At 37.4% G+C, this 17040-nt stretch overlaps 1 protein-coding gene across 1 annotated transcript in view; it reads right to left on the bottom strand.

Moving 5' to 3' along the window:
- The window catches only part of TTN (titin), a 244573-nt gene that overhangs the window by 100490 nt on the left and 127043 nt on the right, over window positions 1–17040 (bottom strand). The window contains exons 162-175 of the mRNA XM_050900483.1: window positions 16754–16837; window positions 15698–15781; window positions 14525–14608; window positions 14155–14265; window positions 13677–13802; window positions 13331–13414; window positions 8386–8481; window positions 7740–7814; window positions 6731–6811; window positions 5428–5532; window positions 4830–4907; window positions 4392–4445; window positions 4088–4171; window positions 65–121 (exon numbers count right to left, since the gene is read on the bottom strand). Of these exons, the coding sequence (XP_050756440.1) occupies window positions 65–121; window positions 4088–4171; window positions 4392–4445; window positions 4830–4907; window positions 5428–5532; window positions 6731–6811; window positions 7740–7814; window positions 8386–8481; window positions 13331–13414; window positions 13677–13802; window positions 14155–14265; window positions 14525–14608; window positions 15698–15781; window positions 16754–16837 (1203 nt within the window). The remainder of the gene's footprint in view (window positions 1–64; window positions 122–4087; window positions 4172–4391; window positions 4446–4829; window positions 4908–5427; window positions 5533–6730; window positions 6812–7739; window positions 7815–8385; window positions 8482–13330; window positions 13415–13676; window positions 13803–14154; window positions 14266–14524; window positions 14609–15697; window positions 15782–16753; window positions 16838–17040) is intronic.

Below are 17040 nucleotides of genomic sequence, written 5' to 3'. Positions count from 1 at the left end.
GATTCAGAAATGAATAAACTAATCCTGATTTATTGCTTTTGCTTGTAGGTATTGACTTGTAGTAGCCTACCTTTGACTGGACTGATACCCTTCGGAGTTTCTTCTTTTGGTGGCTTGGCCTCTGAAGTAGAACAGCAATATTATTAGGAATGTAGTTAAATAAATATACATACTAAAATTAAGACAAACATTTCTTTTACAAATCAGATTTTCTCTTCCTTTGGTTATACACACATACAAGGTGAGGAAGAAATAAACATGTATATATTTATACAACTTATACTGTCTATATCTCAACGGTAAGTTCAATATCTTGAAGCAGGGAAAGACACATATTCAGCAGTGGAGACTGAAAGGCAGCTTAGGAGCTCCTAATTCCTCACTTTATTGTCCTGCCCATTATTTTCTAACGTTCTGCCATTCCCTGACACTTTACTCACAATTAGGCCCTTGATCAATACCCACCTGTCAACCAAAATAGCTCAAGTACCTATTACAAATTGTATGGGTTTTTTTAGAAAAAGCACACACTTTTACTAATGAAGACAACAAAAATATAAGTTGTATAAATTAAATATGAATGTTTCAGGACAATGTGATACTCTCACAAGTGAGGGATATTCTGTTAGTTGCCCAACTTGTGATGAATCATCTCAGACTTCTGAAAATATTTCCCATGCTATGCTGCTTCTCATCATCATTTTGTGAAAGGAAATATAAAAGATATTTTTAATGGGAGAATGATATGAATGAAATGCAGGACAGATTCTATTGCAGTGGATGGAAAAATGAATACTAGAAAAAATGTGTGAGTTTTTCTGAGAAGATAATGGCACATAACATGATTTATGCAGTCTTATAAAAGTGTAAGACTAAGACAATGAACACTGATCACACAGGTGTATGTACGGACAGGTAAGACAAACGTCAAGAGTGGCTGAATGCCAATACAGGCAGCTGACAGACTAGATGGAAATGCGAACGGTGTTAAAGAATGAAAACAAACATGACAATGGCAAATGGTATTCTCCTGAAGCAAATAGTACAAGCACTTTGTGGAAGAATTTGGCAGCGGTCTTCCTCACCTCGCTTTGCATGAGACTTTGCAGGAACATCCAGAACTTCACGTGATTCTCCAGGTACATCCAAATTCCTGTTCTCACTCAAAAGTCTACTGGCCTGCTCAATCATGTGAGCAGGTTCTGATTTCTGGTGTTCTTTCTCTCCTCCTGCTTTCTCGGGTGTTATTATCTTACCTATGCTTGAGGAGTAAGTAACTTCTCCATTTGCAAGGATTCCTTTCCTTGATGGTATTTTGTCTGAAAGATTTCCCTTCTCTGTTTTCATGGTAACAGATGTGTTTTTTCCAATGCCATGTTTAGCTGATGTTTTTTCATCTGAGGTACCTTCTGACACTGGAAGTTCTTTTCCCGAAAGCTTCACTTCTTCCACAGTCAAAGAAGATTTCTTTTCTTCAATTTTATCTCTGCTGCTTTTGAGAGCTGGAGTTTTTTTCTGTTCAGCCTGAATGGTATGAATTTCTTGAAATTGTTTTTTATCTTGACTCCCTGGTGGCTGAATAGGAACTTTCTTTACTGACCCAGATCTGTCAACTATTTCATCTTTGACTCCCTTTTCATGTTCTCCTATGGAAATTTCACCTTCCATTCCTTCTCCTGTAATCACTGTATCAAATTCTTCTTTTTCCACAGGCAGCTTTTCAGGGGTGTTTGACTGCCTAGTTTTGTCTTTTTTTAAGTGGGTGCTGAAGGTCGTGTTCTCTTTCTTCTCTGGTATAATCTTTTTGCCTGGTTTTTTATCACTTAGGAGTGCTTTCTCAGTCAACAATTGTCCTGAACCCTCCTCATAACGAACTACTCCTTCCTCTGCAGAATATTTTTCTCTTGCTTTCCTTTCCACTACTTCTGGCTTAAGAACAGATGGCTTAAAGATTATGTAAGCTTTTTCTCTGGGAACCTCCTCATCTTCAGTGGGGTGTTCTAGGTCAACATCTTTTCTCCATGCTGGTTCAGTCTCGTCAGACAGGTCTAAGGAATTTAGTTCTGCTGAGGTAAAGTCCAGATTCTCATCTTTCTCATCATCTTGAAAAATTTCCATTTTCTTTGTTTCATTATTAAGAATCTTATCTATAGGAATTTCAGCTACTGTGGTACCAGATTTATTCATCCATTGAGTTTTATTTTGTATGCCTTGCTCCTTCATGGATTCTCCAAGAGGAACTTCAGATTTCTCTAGAGTAAAACCTCCTCTCTCTTCTTCACTTCTAAGCAGAGGAGTTTCAGCTATTCCTGCCTCTGTGATATCCTTTACAAATGAAGTTTTATCCTTAATGGGAAATTCTTGAGGTTGCAAACTGATTTTTGATTTTCTCTCTTTTCCTAGAAGTCTTTTCTGGTCCCTGGGCTCATATGGCTCTCTGGGTATATGTTTAGGTACACAAGTTGACTCAATTTGCTCTTCTTTTTCATGCATAGGAATCTTTCCTTCATGAAGAACACTAAACTTGTCAGAGACTTTCTCTACAGCACCTTCCCTACAAACAACCAATTTAATTTCATCCCCCTTTTCTTCTCCAGAATCTCTTTCTGCGTGTTCAAAGGCTACAGAAAACAATTCCAATTCTTCGTCAGGTAATGGTGGTTCATCCTTTGCATAAGTAATGTGATCTAGTGCAACTTCTATTTTCTCACCTGTAACGGTAGTCTTTCTTGAAACTATAGGTGTCATTTCTGGCTCCTCTTCTTCAGGAGCCAGGATAAAATATTTAAGAACCACTTTGTCCTGCTCATCTCCCTCTGGCTTCAGTATTCCATCAGCTGTTTCCAGTGAGATTTTAAACTCAAGTGGCTCTACTGTCTGTATGTCCAGAACTGTCTCCTTAGGACTTACTCTTTCTTTTACATGCAAGCGTTTCTCAACCAAAATCTTCTTTAACACAATTGACTCGGGCTTTTCTTCTTCCACTGGGGGCATTTTATCTCTACGCTTTAGTACAGATGGTGCATCAGGCTTTTCTGCAGCTACAAAGGTTTCACAGGTAATTTAGAGAATTAAAATCCATAAGAATAAGCATCAGGAACAATATATTTTAAGACAAAATTTCCAGCTATACCTGAAATAAAATGAACATAGAACACTTTTTCTCAACACAACAGAAAACTTACAACACAATCACAAAACAAAAGAAAGATAAGAATGGCACACACAAACAGTACAGAAGACCTAAGTAAAACACTGTTACAGTACAGAGCATTGTTCCACTAGTATGCCAATTTAAATCCAATCCAGGTTAAAAGTAGCAGAAAAATGACAGCTTTCTGAGGCCTATCTGGCCACCTGTATAAAATGGGTTAGTTATGCCACTGCAGGCCTGGCTACATCACCAAATCAATGGCCAAGAGACATTCATGATGAGGCTTCTCAAGTGCCCAAGATCTGAGCTGTACTGTAACATGAGGCCCTTTGAACGATGGGCGAGCAGCATGTACATCAGCTCTACTGATGGACCTCAGGTTCAGAGTGCTTCAGAGGAATTGGACTCTTCACAGTTCTTTTTTCACAGCAGGGTATGATCCAGGGTCCTAAGTGTATCATATGAAAGTAGCAATACTCTAGTTCTTCAACACCATTGCCACTTTTGCTCAGGATTTCAATAACAAATTAAAAGCAGAAAACCAAACAACACAAAAATTGTTTAGAAACATGTGTAACCTTTCTTTTGCTATACAGAAAATACAAGATGCAGTTCACAAGACATACATCAGGATATAAACAACATTAAGGAATCAACAGAATACACAAATTTCACAGTAGGACAATAAATAAAGGCACACGTATCACCATCCAGAAACAACAGCACAGATTCATCTCTATGGTATATCAGAGACACTTGTCTTTTAGATTAGGTGACAGTACCTAGAATAACAAGATCCTTGAATAGGACCTCAAATCTTCCTGTAATGAACGAGTTATATGATTGTACAGCTCTTCATTCTCTTTATCCTGAAAGTATTTAAGTATCTCAGAGAGAAAAATCCTATAAATAGCATAGAATAAACATAAATACCTGCTTTCTTTCCAACCACTGGGACTGTCACTGGAGTAGTAACAGCTGGTGCTGGTTCTGCTGCTGGTTTTGGAGATTTTAGAGCTGTAGAAAAAAAAATGAGAGTTCTCATATATTTGTTTTAATAAATAATTTCGTTTTAAGTACAACATTCTTTAAAATGTTCTGTAGATTATATGAAAGTTCCAGTCTTAGTAATATTAAGGAAATTTATTTAACGTCCTTTTAGCCAGAAATCTCTGAATGGAAAATACTAGATGCACAAGAAAGGCTGCACTGGTATTCATGACTAAAGAATTCTTACCTACTGCAGGTTTAGGTTCAGGCCCAGGAAGTGGGATAGCTGCTTGCTTAGGTTCTGGCATTTCAAACACAACAATTACAAATAGGTTAATTTACATGTTTTGTAATCCCATTGAACATTAAAGTTAGAAGTAACAATACAGACAGAGTTAATCGAAGACAGAATTTACTGGTTTATATTTTATTTTACCAGAAAGCAAGAAATTAACTTGAGATGCACTCTTGTAAAGCAAGATAGAATGGAAAAAAGATGAATTTTTCAAGCACTGAAGAATTAAACGCAGCAAGAAATCCAGAAGAATGCAAAGTGGTTAATCATGACACAGTAGTCATGGACAGACTGGATGACAGTAATGCATTAAGTTAATATAGCATGATATTCAGCAACGAATATCATTTAGTTGCTGCAATAAGGAAAAAGAGCACCACACGTCTGTACCTTTTGGCAGTTCAGGAACATGTTTCTCCTCTTTTTTTATGACAGGTATCTCAGTTTTCTTCTTAGGGACTTCTGGGACTTTAAAATATTATTTTTATTTTGTAAGATATACTGAAACACCTTGAATCCCCAAATACAATTATCTCCAATGAATTTACAAGTTTTCATTCTTTTTAGACATAAACAGTTTCAGATGTTCATAAGGTTTAGGAATATGTATTTTTAAGAGTGCGATTTGAATAAATTAGAAACACTAAATGGACAAAAGGACAAATATTTGCAAAACGTTAACTAAAAGAATGCTTGGATTAACTGTTTCACTGTAGTTATATTTTTATCAGTATTATAAAATATTTGTAAAGTTCTTTTCTATACTCAGTGAAGATTGAGAAACAATCCCAAAATGCAGAATTCAGACCCCAACGTGGGTGTCAAATTTGATTGTGCTTTCAGCAAAGCTTTAATTTACACAATTAGGTTAATGCAAGCCATCTTTTAAAATCTCACTTTCATTCCTGAATTTCAGAGAATACTACTTAAAAGTGGGATTTTTTTTTTTTTTTTTTTTTAATTATACTTTAGCAGATAGATCTAGTACCTTCAGGTTTCTTAATTTTTTCTACTGGTGTAGGTACTGGTTTAACTTCTGGTTTAGGTTCTTTTTCTGGTTTAGGTTCTTCCTCTTCTGGTTTCTTTTTAAGAACTTTAAAAGAAAAGGAATTTCAGTTTTTAAAGCACAGGTAAACAAAAGAATAAGATGATGAACAAGACAAAATATTAAAAACGTATCAACAATCATGATGAAACAGGAATGTAAAATATATAGTTCGATATAAACGGAAGATTTTGTGTAACTATTCAAGATACTGTTCTGAAAGCCTTTTAAAACTCAAAGTCATCTAGAGCAAAAAGATGCTTTTATTAAGAGCAGTTCATCTGAGAAGAAAGATGTCAATGTTAACTGTCTATAACAGAATAAAATTTCTTATATCTTATCGCACATTTCTTATAATATTTAAATGATGACTTACTATACATAATTATGCATTAATAACTGCAGTTACAGATGATTTTCAGGGACAAAATGTAGGATTATGGATTAAATTCCAATCAACTTTAGTGAGAGAACAAGACTGAATCTTCAAGTGTTATATTTGGAGAGCTCAAGTTTATATAATGTCTGTTTTTCATTTTACTTATTTCACTTATTTTTGTCCTGTCAGATATCCCTCTTGGATATCTAATGAGACTGTCATCTGAAAAACTAAATATCTATATTTTATTGTCTTGTCTGAAATTTGAAGGTTGGCTGCAAGGTATATGGGCATGAATCATCCCGTTGTGATATTTCAAAGAGAATTGGAATTAGTGCTTCCTTTTTCTAAGCAATAATTGAGCATGAAGTGATTCAGAAGGCTCCAGACTTTGCAGGAAAGGGGACTGATGTCCAATAGTACCACGGGGTTCTGCAATCTGTGCAGTACTTCTAAGAAAACCATAAAAGAGAATACAAATGCTATGTGTATTTATGTGTATACATGTGACTTTAGTAACATTTACACTGCCACTGGAAAATATTTAGAGGTCCAGAAGCTGAAGATAGTGGAAAACTGTCAACTCTAGTATAGACTTTACAGAGATTAGGAAAACAGAAGAGAGTTATAGGGAACCAGATTTTCAGTGTTTCTGTTTTCATCACAGATCCTTTGGATCTGACAGATTTTCAGGATATCCCCACTTCATCCCTGCAACCATAAACGCTTTCCCCAAGAACCAGACATCAGGTAGTGCTTTGTTTGTGTATTTTTCCATACAACACACATAAACCAATGTTACTTAGGGGAATATACTGAACAAGGTTAATATGCTGGGTTTTTTAAAACAGAGCCAAGTTACTATACCTCTTTTCAAAACAACTTCTTCTTTTGGTGGAGGAGTAACTTCGGGAATTACTCTGCGAGGTTTCTTTACAAGTCCAGGCACTTAAAAGAATATTATTCCAGATTTTATTATGGGTTCATAACAGTAGTAAGAGCTAACCAACAGCTAACCATTTCAAACACATAAATCAAATGCTGGTCCACTACTGAATTTTAAAAGCAAAGGTAAAACTGCTGAGATTGAAGTCAACAGTTTTAATACTTTTTCTATATTATTTGTGTACAGTTGTCTTCTAGGCTTATGCATAAGAGAAAATGTTCATACACATCAACAAAAGAGAAGTATTGTTTGACAAAACTATAAAGATTACATGTTCAAAGAGAGTTATCATAGTAACATTTTTATCTCCTTTTCCTCTTTCATTACAGGCTTATGTTACATATCTGTACATCTGAACTGTCTATCTGTGATGTTCATAAGGATCCAGTTAGTTTAATTTCTAAACTTGGAACAGCATTAAGAAGAGATGTTCACTACTTAGCTTGTCTTAAGCTCCAGTACACACGAAAAACATAAGGGAGTACTTGTAAAGTGGCTTGCTCAATTCATTATTTATCTCCATCTCTGGAAAGTGTCCTCTCACAAAAATAAGTCACATTTCAGACAAATAATAAACTAAGTATGTTTGAACAATGCTATATATATTTAAACAGTATATTATTTTTTATTTGTCCCTAAGCAGAGAACCAAAGTGAGCATCTACACAAATGACAAAACTCATAGAAACTCTCTCGCTCTTCTGTGATTCTGTCTCTTGCATCTCACGAATTGCATGATGGGAGATTAAAGCGGACATAAATATAACATGAACATATACATCCAAGACTGGAGTCCACTGTTGAGCATAATCTAACATAGACAGCTTTTTGGTATTTCTGAGCAAATTAAAGAAGAAGAAGATACGGAGAACTACAACTTTAGGCTCATGAGAGGCTTAATTTAAGTAAGATTCTTATATTAGCTAGGTACCTTTAGCAGGTGGGGGTTCCAATTTCAGAGGCTCACCAGGTTTTGCAGTCACAACTTTCTTCCTTGCTTCAGGAGCTTTAAAGAAAAGTATTTGAGTTTTACCACACACATGATTAGATTCAAAAAAGAAAAGAACTTTCTAAAAAATCCAAACAACTGATTAATACTATTGACATAATAGAAAGACAAGAGCTACAAAGCTAAGATTCTGGCTGATTAACTGTTTAGAAGAAGTCAGATGATCTGTAGGAAGCACAGGTGATCTGAAATCCATGTTCATATAGCAACACCAGCAAATTATTGCTGGGGATTCTTTTCATTTGTAAGAACATGTTAAAGATAGAAGAACTATGTTAAGGATAGAAGAATGTGTTAACTTGGTTAAGAATTTTTTTAATAAATTGTTTTTTTCCGTAACTATTGAAAAGAACCCATGTAAACTGACTTGCCCTAACACTGGTAAAAAATCATAAAGGATTGAGCATTAGTAAGGTGCACCATTAGAGCCATAGTAAATTAGAAAAGAAAAAAAAAAAAGACCTAAATTGATATGTTTAAAAGCATGCTTTTCAAGATTCATCAGTATAATTTAAAAGGTTTATATGTTTGAGTTCCCACTGTTAACTGTGGCTTCAGATGATTATACCTTTAAGTAGTTCTTTTGCCAATTTAATATCTTCTTTTGGTGGTGGAGGAGGTGGTGGTTTTCGCTTTTCAGGGATCTTCTTTTCAGGTTCTGGCGCTTTAAATAACATTAGGTAGATTTAGTATAAATTTACTACCACAGTAGTTATGTGAAGAGTAATGTACAAAAGTAAAGATGGTCATATTCCATTTCCAATGAAGCCAGTGAAAAAATCTCATTTAATTAAATGGGAGTATGAAAGAGCCTTAGGCTATTGCTCTGTAGCATGCACACAATACAAATATCCAAGTTGACTTAAAAAAGCATGTTAATAACATGAGAACAAAGGTGGGAAACCAAATGACGGGAAGACTCTTGTTGACAAGAAACAAAGTGAAAGCATTTAAAATAATCTGTATGTTGTACTTAGAATTAAGAGATCAGAACTCATTTCCAACACATAATAACAGAGGAACAATTACGCAGAGACCTACAACGTACAGGTACATGTGCAAAGAACAACAGAGCAAGAAGAAAACTGCACAGTAATGAAAGAAAGGTGTCCGGCAGCCTCTAGGTAGGTACTTTGTATACCTTCAACTGGTAAAGCTTCTTCTACTTCTTCAACTGGAATTTCTTCTGCTTCTTCAGGCTTAGTCTCCTTTACGATTTCATATTCTTTAAAGAATATCGATAACTGGTGTAAGTTTCCAATGATAAGATCGTTTCACATGAACAAGTATGTAGATATCACTAAAAGAAAGCTACTCCGATAGACACAGACAAATACATGTTAGGATAAGTAATCACTCAGTATCTGTTACCTTTGCAGTTAATGCATGCTTTTGAAAAACTACTCTCTTTCTATGTAAGAATGAATCAGGGTTGTGTGAAGGATAGTATTTTTTATGTGTACAATATATAAACTAAACATTAAATTTGTGCATGAGTCACTGTAACTGGAAAGAATAAAAACTTCAATGCTCTCAATTCATTTAAGATTATAACAGCAATATAAATACTAGGTTTTAAGAGACTCAAATTTAGTGGGAATTGGTTATTATCTTAAAAAAAGACACACTTTGTTAGGAATATCCTGTGTAGGAGCATACGTCACTTGAAAATATTTAATTTTGAAAGCGATATTTTACTTCCAAATATGAAAATATAATAGTAGATACAAGAAACATAGACTGGTATCATCTAAAATATGAAGTGAACAATTTACAAACATTACAATGGGAAAAAAAGGACAACATCGATTTTAAAGTTTATGTTTGGAAGAACAGGACAGAGGAATGTCCTTACAGTAAGAGCTATGATGGCATATACCTTCACTTGGTAGTGGTTCAGATATTTTAGGAACAGCAACAGGTACTTTCTCCTCTGGGACAGGTTTCTTGGGCACCTCAGGCACTTTAAAAAATATTAGTTCCTTTTATTTGCATGTATATAAATGTACATATAAAACATAAAAAAGACAAAGACAACTAGCACACAGAAAATCACAGTGAGTAACAGTGGCCATAGCCATGAAAGACTGTACTCCAAACAGTCTTTCCCAAAGTAGTCTACATAAAACTGACACATTTTATAGACTCAGTTATGAACAAAGAAAAGAGAGAAGAATAGAAAACATTTCTTCTCAGGAGATGCCTCCTGGCAATATATACCTTTGGTTGGAGGAGGCTCTGGTTTTGTTAATTCTGGCTTTTTAGGTGTTGTAAGAGGCACTTTCTCTTCTGGGACAGTTCTCTCTGGCACTTCAGGTGCTTTAAAGATATTAGTAAATTTTCATTTTTGTGAACATTAAGATACATATATACATACAATAGTGAAAAGTGCAATGACTGAAAGAGTAAGGCATTCAAAACATGAAGAATAAAATTTTAAGTGACAGATTATTCACTCAGATACCTAAGCACTGCATACATCAGTGAAACAAGGGAGAAAGTATTCAGAAAACAGAGAAAAGGAGAGGCTCAGTTACTGACGTATGTACCTTTAACAGAAGGAACTTTATGTTTTTTAAGAACAGGCACAGGCTCTGGTATTTTTGGCACAGCCACAGGCTCTGGTTTCTTGGGCACAGCCACAGGTTTCTTTGGTACAGCCACAGGCTTCTTGGGCACAGCCACAGGTTTTGGGGGAACGACCACTGGCGCCTCCTTTTCTGGCTCTTCCTCCTCGGCCACCTCAGGCACTTTAAAGATATTAGTTTCTTTTACTTGACTGAGCTAAAGGTCAGACACAACATGTCCAAATGCCACTCTCACCCCTCCCCACAGAACGCAGAGGGGTAAAGAGCACTCAGTACTGCGGCAACCCAGAGGGCATGGCAGGCTCTTTCAGAACACCACCGTATACCTTCAGCTGGAGGAGCTTCTGGCTCTCCAGGCTCAGCAACTGGTGCCACCTCTTCTGGTGCTTCCTCCTCCTCTTCCTCTTCCAGGACCTCTGCCTCAGGCATCTCAGGCACTTCAAAGATATTAGTGCGTTTCATTTTACTTTGGTGAAAACACGTGCCAAGTAGGAACAAAAACCAGGGCAACACAGACACCGAGTATCACAACAACCAGCTCAAAACCTCACACACACGTGCAGCACCATTTACCCAGCATGCACAACCTTGAGAGTCTCAGTCTGGAAACAGAGACAGGCCAAGAGAGGGTAGGACAACCCTTAAGAGAAGAAGATTAAGTATCTTCTTTGTTAAGTTATCCATGAAGACAGGTACCTCTGGGTGCTGGAAGCTCTGGTGCTTTGGCAATGGCCACAGGTACTTTTTCCTCACGAGCAGCCTTCCTGGGCACCTCAGGTGCTTCAAAGATATTAGTAACAGTCAGTTTTATACATTAAACAGGAAGATGAACAATGAAACGTAAACTAGAGATGCGCTCATGAAAGTAACCAAACTGGTCTCATGATATCGACCCGTGTCCCTCTCACTCACTGACTCACATACACACAAAACCACACACGGGCACAGGCACAGGCACAAGCACAGAGTGGTGATGCCAAGCAGGTTCTGTGAGAAAACTGTTGGCTATGTTTAAGTACAGCTCGAGGGTGAGGTCTGAATTAGGATACCCTGCTCTGTACTCAGCAGCCTTCCCTCCCTGAGAGGAGAGACTGTCACTCTCAGCCCCGCTGGGATCCGACTCTTCCCTGGGAGCAACCTCAGCCCATATCTTACGTGTTGCCATGCCTCATAAATCTGCTGGTGTTTTGTATTCAGCAGTGTGGGCAGTGACAGCGTAAGGAACTCAGTATTTCTCCTTTGTCCCTATTTCTGTCCTTCTCCATTTCCATTCTTTCTTTATGCTTTTCTTTTTATTGGCTTATTTTCTTATCCTAAGCAGCTCTCTTGCCTCAATTTTCGTTTCACTGTGGCAACTTCCACAGCCTGTATGGTTCACCGGACTTTATAACCATTCCTTCTTCATTATAAACTCTAAAATTATCAGCATTTTCTCTAAACACTTGATATGCAGTCACTTCTTCTTACTGCCCTCATATGTGCATTTCTGAGTAAAAATTTGTTTTTCATTTTGAAAGATTCATGTCTATCATATACGCTAACTGAGACTGTCAAAGGAATCATGGAGACATTCACTGTGTCAGTTTAAGATGACAAAATTGGGCAGTAATCTGAAAAACTTATGATCAAGTTTTAAAATATAACACTGTAGTATCTGCTGATTCAGAATATGAAAACAAAACAGTAAATTCAAAATTTCATTTGGGTTGTTTATACAAAATACTGGATAACTGAATTCCTAACTCATACACAGCACAGAACGTAGACATTTCGGGCAATCACAAGTGCACAGGATAACAGACATCAGAAGTAACATGTAAGACAGTAAGAAACGGTTTCATTCAGGCTGATGCACAGGCTGACAGGTACCTCGAACTGGTGCAGGTTCTGGCTTTTTTGGCACAGTTACAGGTACAGGCTCTTCCAGAACACCTTTCTTGGGCACCTTAGGCACTTCAAAGATATTAGTACATTTTAGTTTTGTGGGCACTACAGATGTATATGAAACGATAAGACAATCAATAATACATGCACACAGTCTTCTTTGAGAAAGTGCTGTGGTTACATTCAGTCATCAGTTATGCTTTGCTTCAAACACGTGGAATGACCAGAGTGTCAAATACGTCACGCAGGAGATGGGAATCCTGTGTTTAGTTTCTGTTTCTGAGTCAAGGTGGAAATGTAGAAAACATTTGCCCTCTTTGTAACGGCTGATCAGAGACTTACTTATGGAATCCTACTGTATCTGAGTATCAGTCATGTATCATTCACAACTACTTTGTCATTGTAACATAATTTTTTTAGGAAAGTCAAATTTGCTTTATCATTATCACTTTTTTTTCTATCAATTATTTCCATTATTTACACCTCCTCTTCATTTTCAGTTTTCCACAGTTCCTGTCTTTTGGATTCTATTGTTTACAATATATATAATTCCTCTCCTCTCTTTTGGATTATATTAATGACCCTTTCATGTGCTAATAAGATCATCCATAGATATATCCAGTCTTTTGCTAGCAAATCTTCCTCATGTATACTGCTATTAACTATTACAGAGGTAGAGAACTGATACTGCTGCTGTCATCCAGCAATACAGTCTATTAGAAAATTCAGCGATGCAACTTCATGTTCTTTAAACTGAAGACTTATTTGCAGGCTATTTTTCAGAACAACATGTTATTCTGTTAAAACTAAGCATTCAGTAAATGTTAATTCTTAAACTTTGCAAAAAGTTCAGAAAGCTGCAGATATTTTTCAGGGAATTGAAACTAGTTTTTCTGCCATGTTTTTGACACTCCACATTGCACTACATAGTTCTTACACACCTATCTCCAATAGGTCATCACTAGAAAAATTAGTTCAACTTAAGTCCAGAAGAGCATGATGTTTCTTTCTAATGATGATGCTAATAGTGATGATATGTACCTTTGGCTGGTGGTGGTTCTGGTGTTTTGGGTACAGCAACGGGCGTTTTTTCCTGTGGGACAGCTTTCTTGGGCACCTTGAACACTTTAAAGATATTATTTCCTCTTAATTTCACAGTTAAAAATACCCCAAAGATCATAACACTTATGATAAAATTAAAGAGTTTAGATATTTCTAACACTAACATTCCTCTAGTGACTCGTTGGTTAGTCACATATGCAAAGATAGGCAGAGCAGAGGCTAGGGGTAGAGGATGCATAACAAATCTTACACAAAAGAAGGGATAACAAATGAAAATATTAATCAGTACACTAAAATGAAAAGCAATTAGCCCCAGAAGATATACCTTTAGCTTGTGGAGCTTCTGGTTTCTTTGGCACAGCCACAGGTTTCTTGGGCACTGGCATAGGCTTTGGGGGAACGACCACTGGCACCTCCTCTTCTGGCTCTTCCTCCGCGGCCACCTCAGGCACTTTAAAGATATTAGTTTCTTTTAGTTGACTGAGCTAAAGGTCAGCAAACAGCCAAATGACAAGCAGCAAAGCAGGAAAGTAAACCCTTGACAGACTACCAGGGAGTCCTCTTCAGACAACGACTCTTCCTTCAAGTGGACTACTTGCAGCAAACAGTCAAAGTATGGGCTTATGAGAGAGCGCTTGCTGATGAGCCCCACCCTCTCCTGCAGGCATGTACAGGCACATACAGGCACAACATGTCCAAATGCCACTCTCACCCCTCCCCACAGAACGCAGAGGGGTAAAGAGCACTCAGTACTGCGGCAACCCAGAGGGCATGGCAGGCTCTTTCAGAACACCACCGTATACCTTCAGCTGGAGGAGCTTCTGGCTCTCCAGGCTCAGCAACTGGTGCCACCTCTTCTGGTGCTTCCTCCTCCTCTTCCTCTTCCAGGACCTCTGCCTCAGGCATCTCAGGCACTTCAAAGATATTAGTGCGTTTCATTTTACTTTGGTGAAAACACGTGCCAAGTAGGAACAAAAACCAGGGCAACACAGACACCGAGTATCACAACAACCAGCTCAAAACCTCACACACACGTGCAGCACCATTTACCCAGCATGCACAACCTTGAGAGTCTCAGTCTGGAAACAGAGACAGGCCAAGAGAGGGTAGGACAACCCTTAAGAGAAGAAGATTAAGTATCTTCTTTGTTAAGTTATCCATGAAGACAGGTACCTCTGGGTGCTGGAAGCTCTGGTGCTTTGGCAATGGCCACAGGTACTTTTTCCTCACGAGCAGCCTTCCTGGGCACCTCAGGTGCTTCAAAGATATTAGTAACAGTCAGTTTTATACATTAAACAGGAAGATGAACAATGAAACGTAAACTAGAGATGCGCTCATGAAAGTAACCAAACTGGTCTCATGATATCGACCCGTGTCCCTCTCACTCACTGACTCACATACACACAAAACCACACACGGGCACAGGCACAGGCACAAGCACAGAGTGGTGATGCCAAGCAGGTTCTGTGAGAAAACTGTTGGCTATGTTTAAGTACAGCTCGAGGGTGAGGTCTGAATTAGGATACCCTGCTCTGTACTCAGCAGCCTTCCCTCCCTGAGAGGAGAGACTGTCACTCTCAGCCCCGCTGGGATCCGACTCTTCCCTGGGAGCAACCTCAGCCCATATCTTACGTGTTGCCATGCCTCATAAATCTGCTGGTGTTTTGTATTCAGCAGTGTGGGCAGTGACAGCGTAAGGAACTCAGTATTTCTCCTTTGTCCCTATTTCTGTCCTTCTCCATTTCCATTCTTTCTTTATGCTTTTCTTTTTATTGGCTTATTTTCTTATCCTAAGCAGCTCTCTTGCCTCAATTTTCGTTTCACTGTGGCAACTTCCACAGCCTGTATGGTTCACCGGACTTTATAACCATTCCTTCTTCATTATAAACTCTAAAATTATCAGCATTTTCTCTAAACACTTGATATGCAGTCACTTCTTCTTACTGCCCTCATATGTGCATTTCTGAGTAAAAATTTGTTTTTCATTTTGAAAGATTCATGTCTATCATATACGCTAACTGAGACTGTCAAAGGAATCATGGAGACATTCACTGTGTCAGTTTAAGATGACAAAATTGGGCAGTAATCTGAAAAACTTATGATCAAGTTTTAAAATATAACACTGTAGTATCTGCTGATTCAGAATATGAAAACAAAACAGTAAATTCAAAATTTCATTTGGGTTGTTTATACAAAATACTGGATAACTGAATTCCTAACTCATACACAGCACAGAACGTAGACATTTCGGGCAATCACAAGTGCACAGGATAACAGACATCAGAAGTAACATGTAAGACAGTAAGAAACGGTTTCATTCAGGCTGATGCACAGGCTGACAGGTACCTCGAACTGGTGCAGGTTCTGGCTTTTTTGGCACAGTTACAGGTACAGGCTCTTCCAGAACACCTTTCTTGGGCACCTTAGGCACTTCAAAGATATTAGTACATTTTAGTTTTGTGGGCACTACAGATGTATATGAAACGATAAGACAATCAATAATACATGCACACAGTCTTCTTTGAGAAAGTGCTGTGGTTACATTCAGTCATCAGTTATGCTTTGCTTCAAACACGTGGAATGACCAGAGTGTCAAATACGTCACGCAGGAGATGGGAATCCTGTGTTTAGTTTCTGTTTCTGAGTCAAGGTGGAAATGTAGAAAACATTTGCCCTCTTTGTAACGGCTGATCAGAGACTTACTTATGGAATCCTACTGTATCTGAGTATCAGTCATGTATCATTCACAACTACTTTGTCATTGTAACATAATTTTTTTAGGAAAGTCAAATTTGCTTTATCATTATCACTTTTTTTTCTATCAATTATTTCCATTATTTACACCTCCTCTTCATTTTCAGTTTTCCACAGTTCCTGTCTTTTGGATTCTATTGTTTACAATATATATAATTCCTCTCCTCTCTTTTGGATTATATTAATGACCCTTTCATGTGCTAATAAGATCATCCATAGATATATCCAGTCTTTTGCTAGCAAATCTTCCTCATGTATACTGCTATTAACTATTACAGAGGTAGAGAACTGATACTGCTGCTGTCATCCAGCAATACAGTCTATTAGAAAATTCAGCGATGCAACTTCATGTTCTTTAAACTGAAGACTTATTTGCAGGCTATTTTTCAGAACAACATGTTATTCTGTTAAAACTAAGCATTCAGTAAATGTTAATTCTTAAACTTTGCAAAAAGTTCAGAAAGCTGCAGATATTTTTCAGGGAATTGAAACTAGTTTTTCTGCCATGTTTTTGACACTCCACATTGCACTACATAGTTCTTACACACCTATCTCCAATAGGTCATCACTAGAAAAATTAGTTCAACTTAAGTCCAGAAGAGCATGATGTTTCTTTCTAATGATGATGCTAATAGTGATGATATGTACCTTTGGCTGGTGGTGGTTCTGGTGTTTTGGGTACAGCAACGGGCGTTTTTTCCTGTGGGACAGCTTTCTTGGGCACCTTGAACACTTTAAAGATATTATTTCCTCTTAATTTCACAGTTAAAAATACCCCAAAGATCATAACACTTATGATAAAATTAAAGAGTTTAGATATTTCTAACACTAACATTCCTCTAGTGACTCGTTGGTTAGTCACATATGCAAAGATAGGCAGAGCAGAGGCTAGGGGTAGAGGATGCATAACAAATCTTACACAAAAGAAGGGATAA

The sequence above is a fragment of the Gymnogyps californianus genome, chromosome 7 (genome assembly GCF_018139145.2).
Source record: "Gymnogyps californianus isolate 813 chromosome 7, ASM1813914v2, whole genome shotgun sequence".
NCBI classification, from domain to species: domain Eukaryota; kingdom Metazoa; phylum Chordata; class Aves; order Accipitriformes; family Cathartidae; genus Gymnogyps; species Gymnogyps californianus.
Note: the sequence above shows the minus strand (reverse complement) of the source record. Positions and strands in the feature narration are given on the sequence as shown.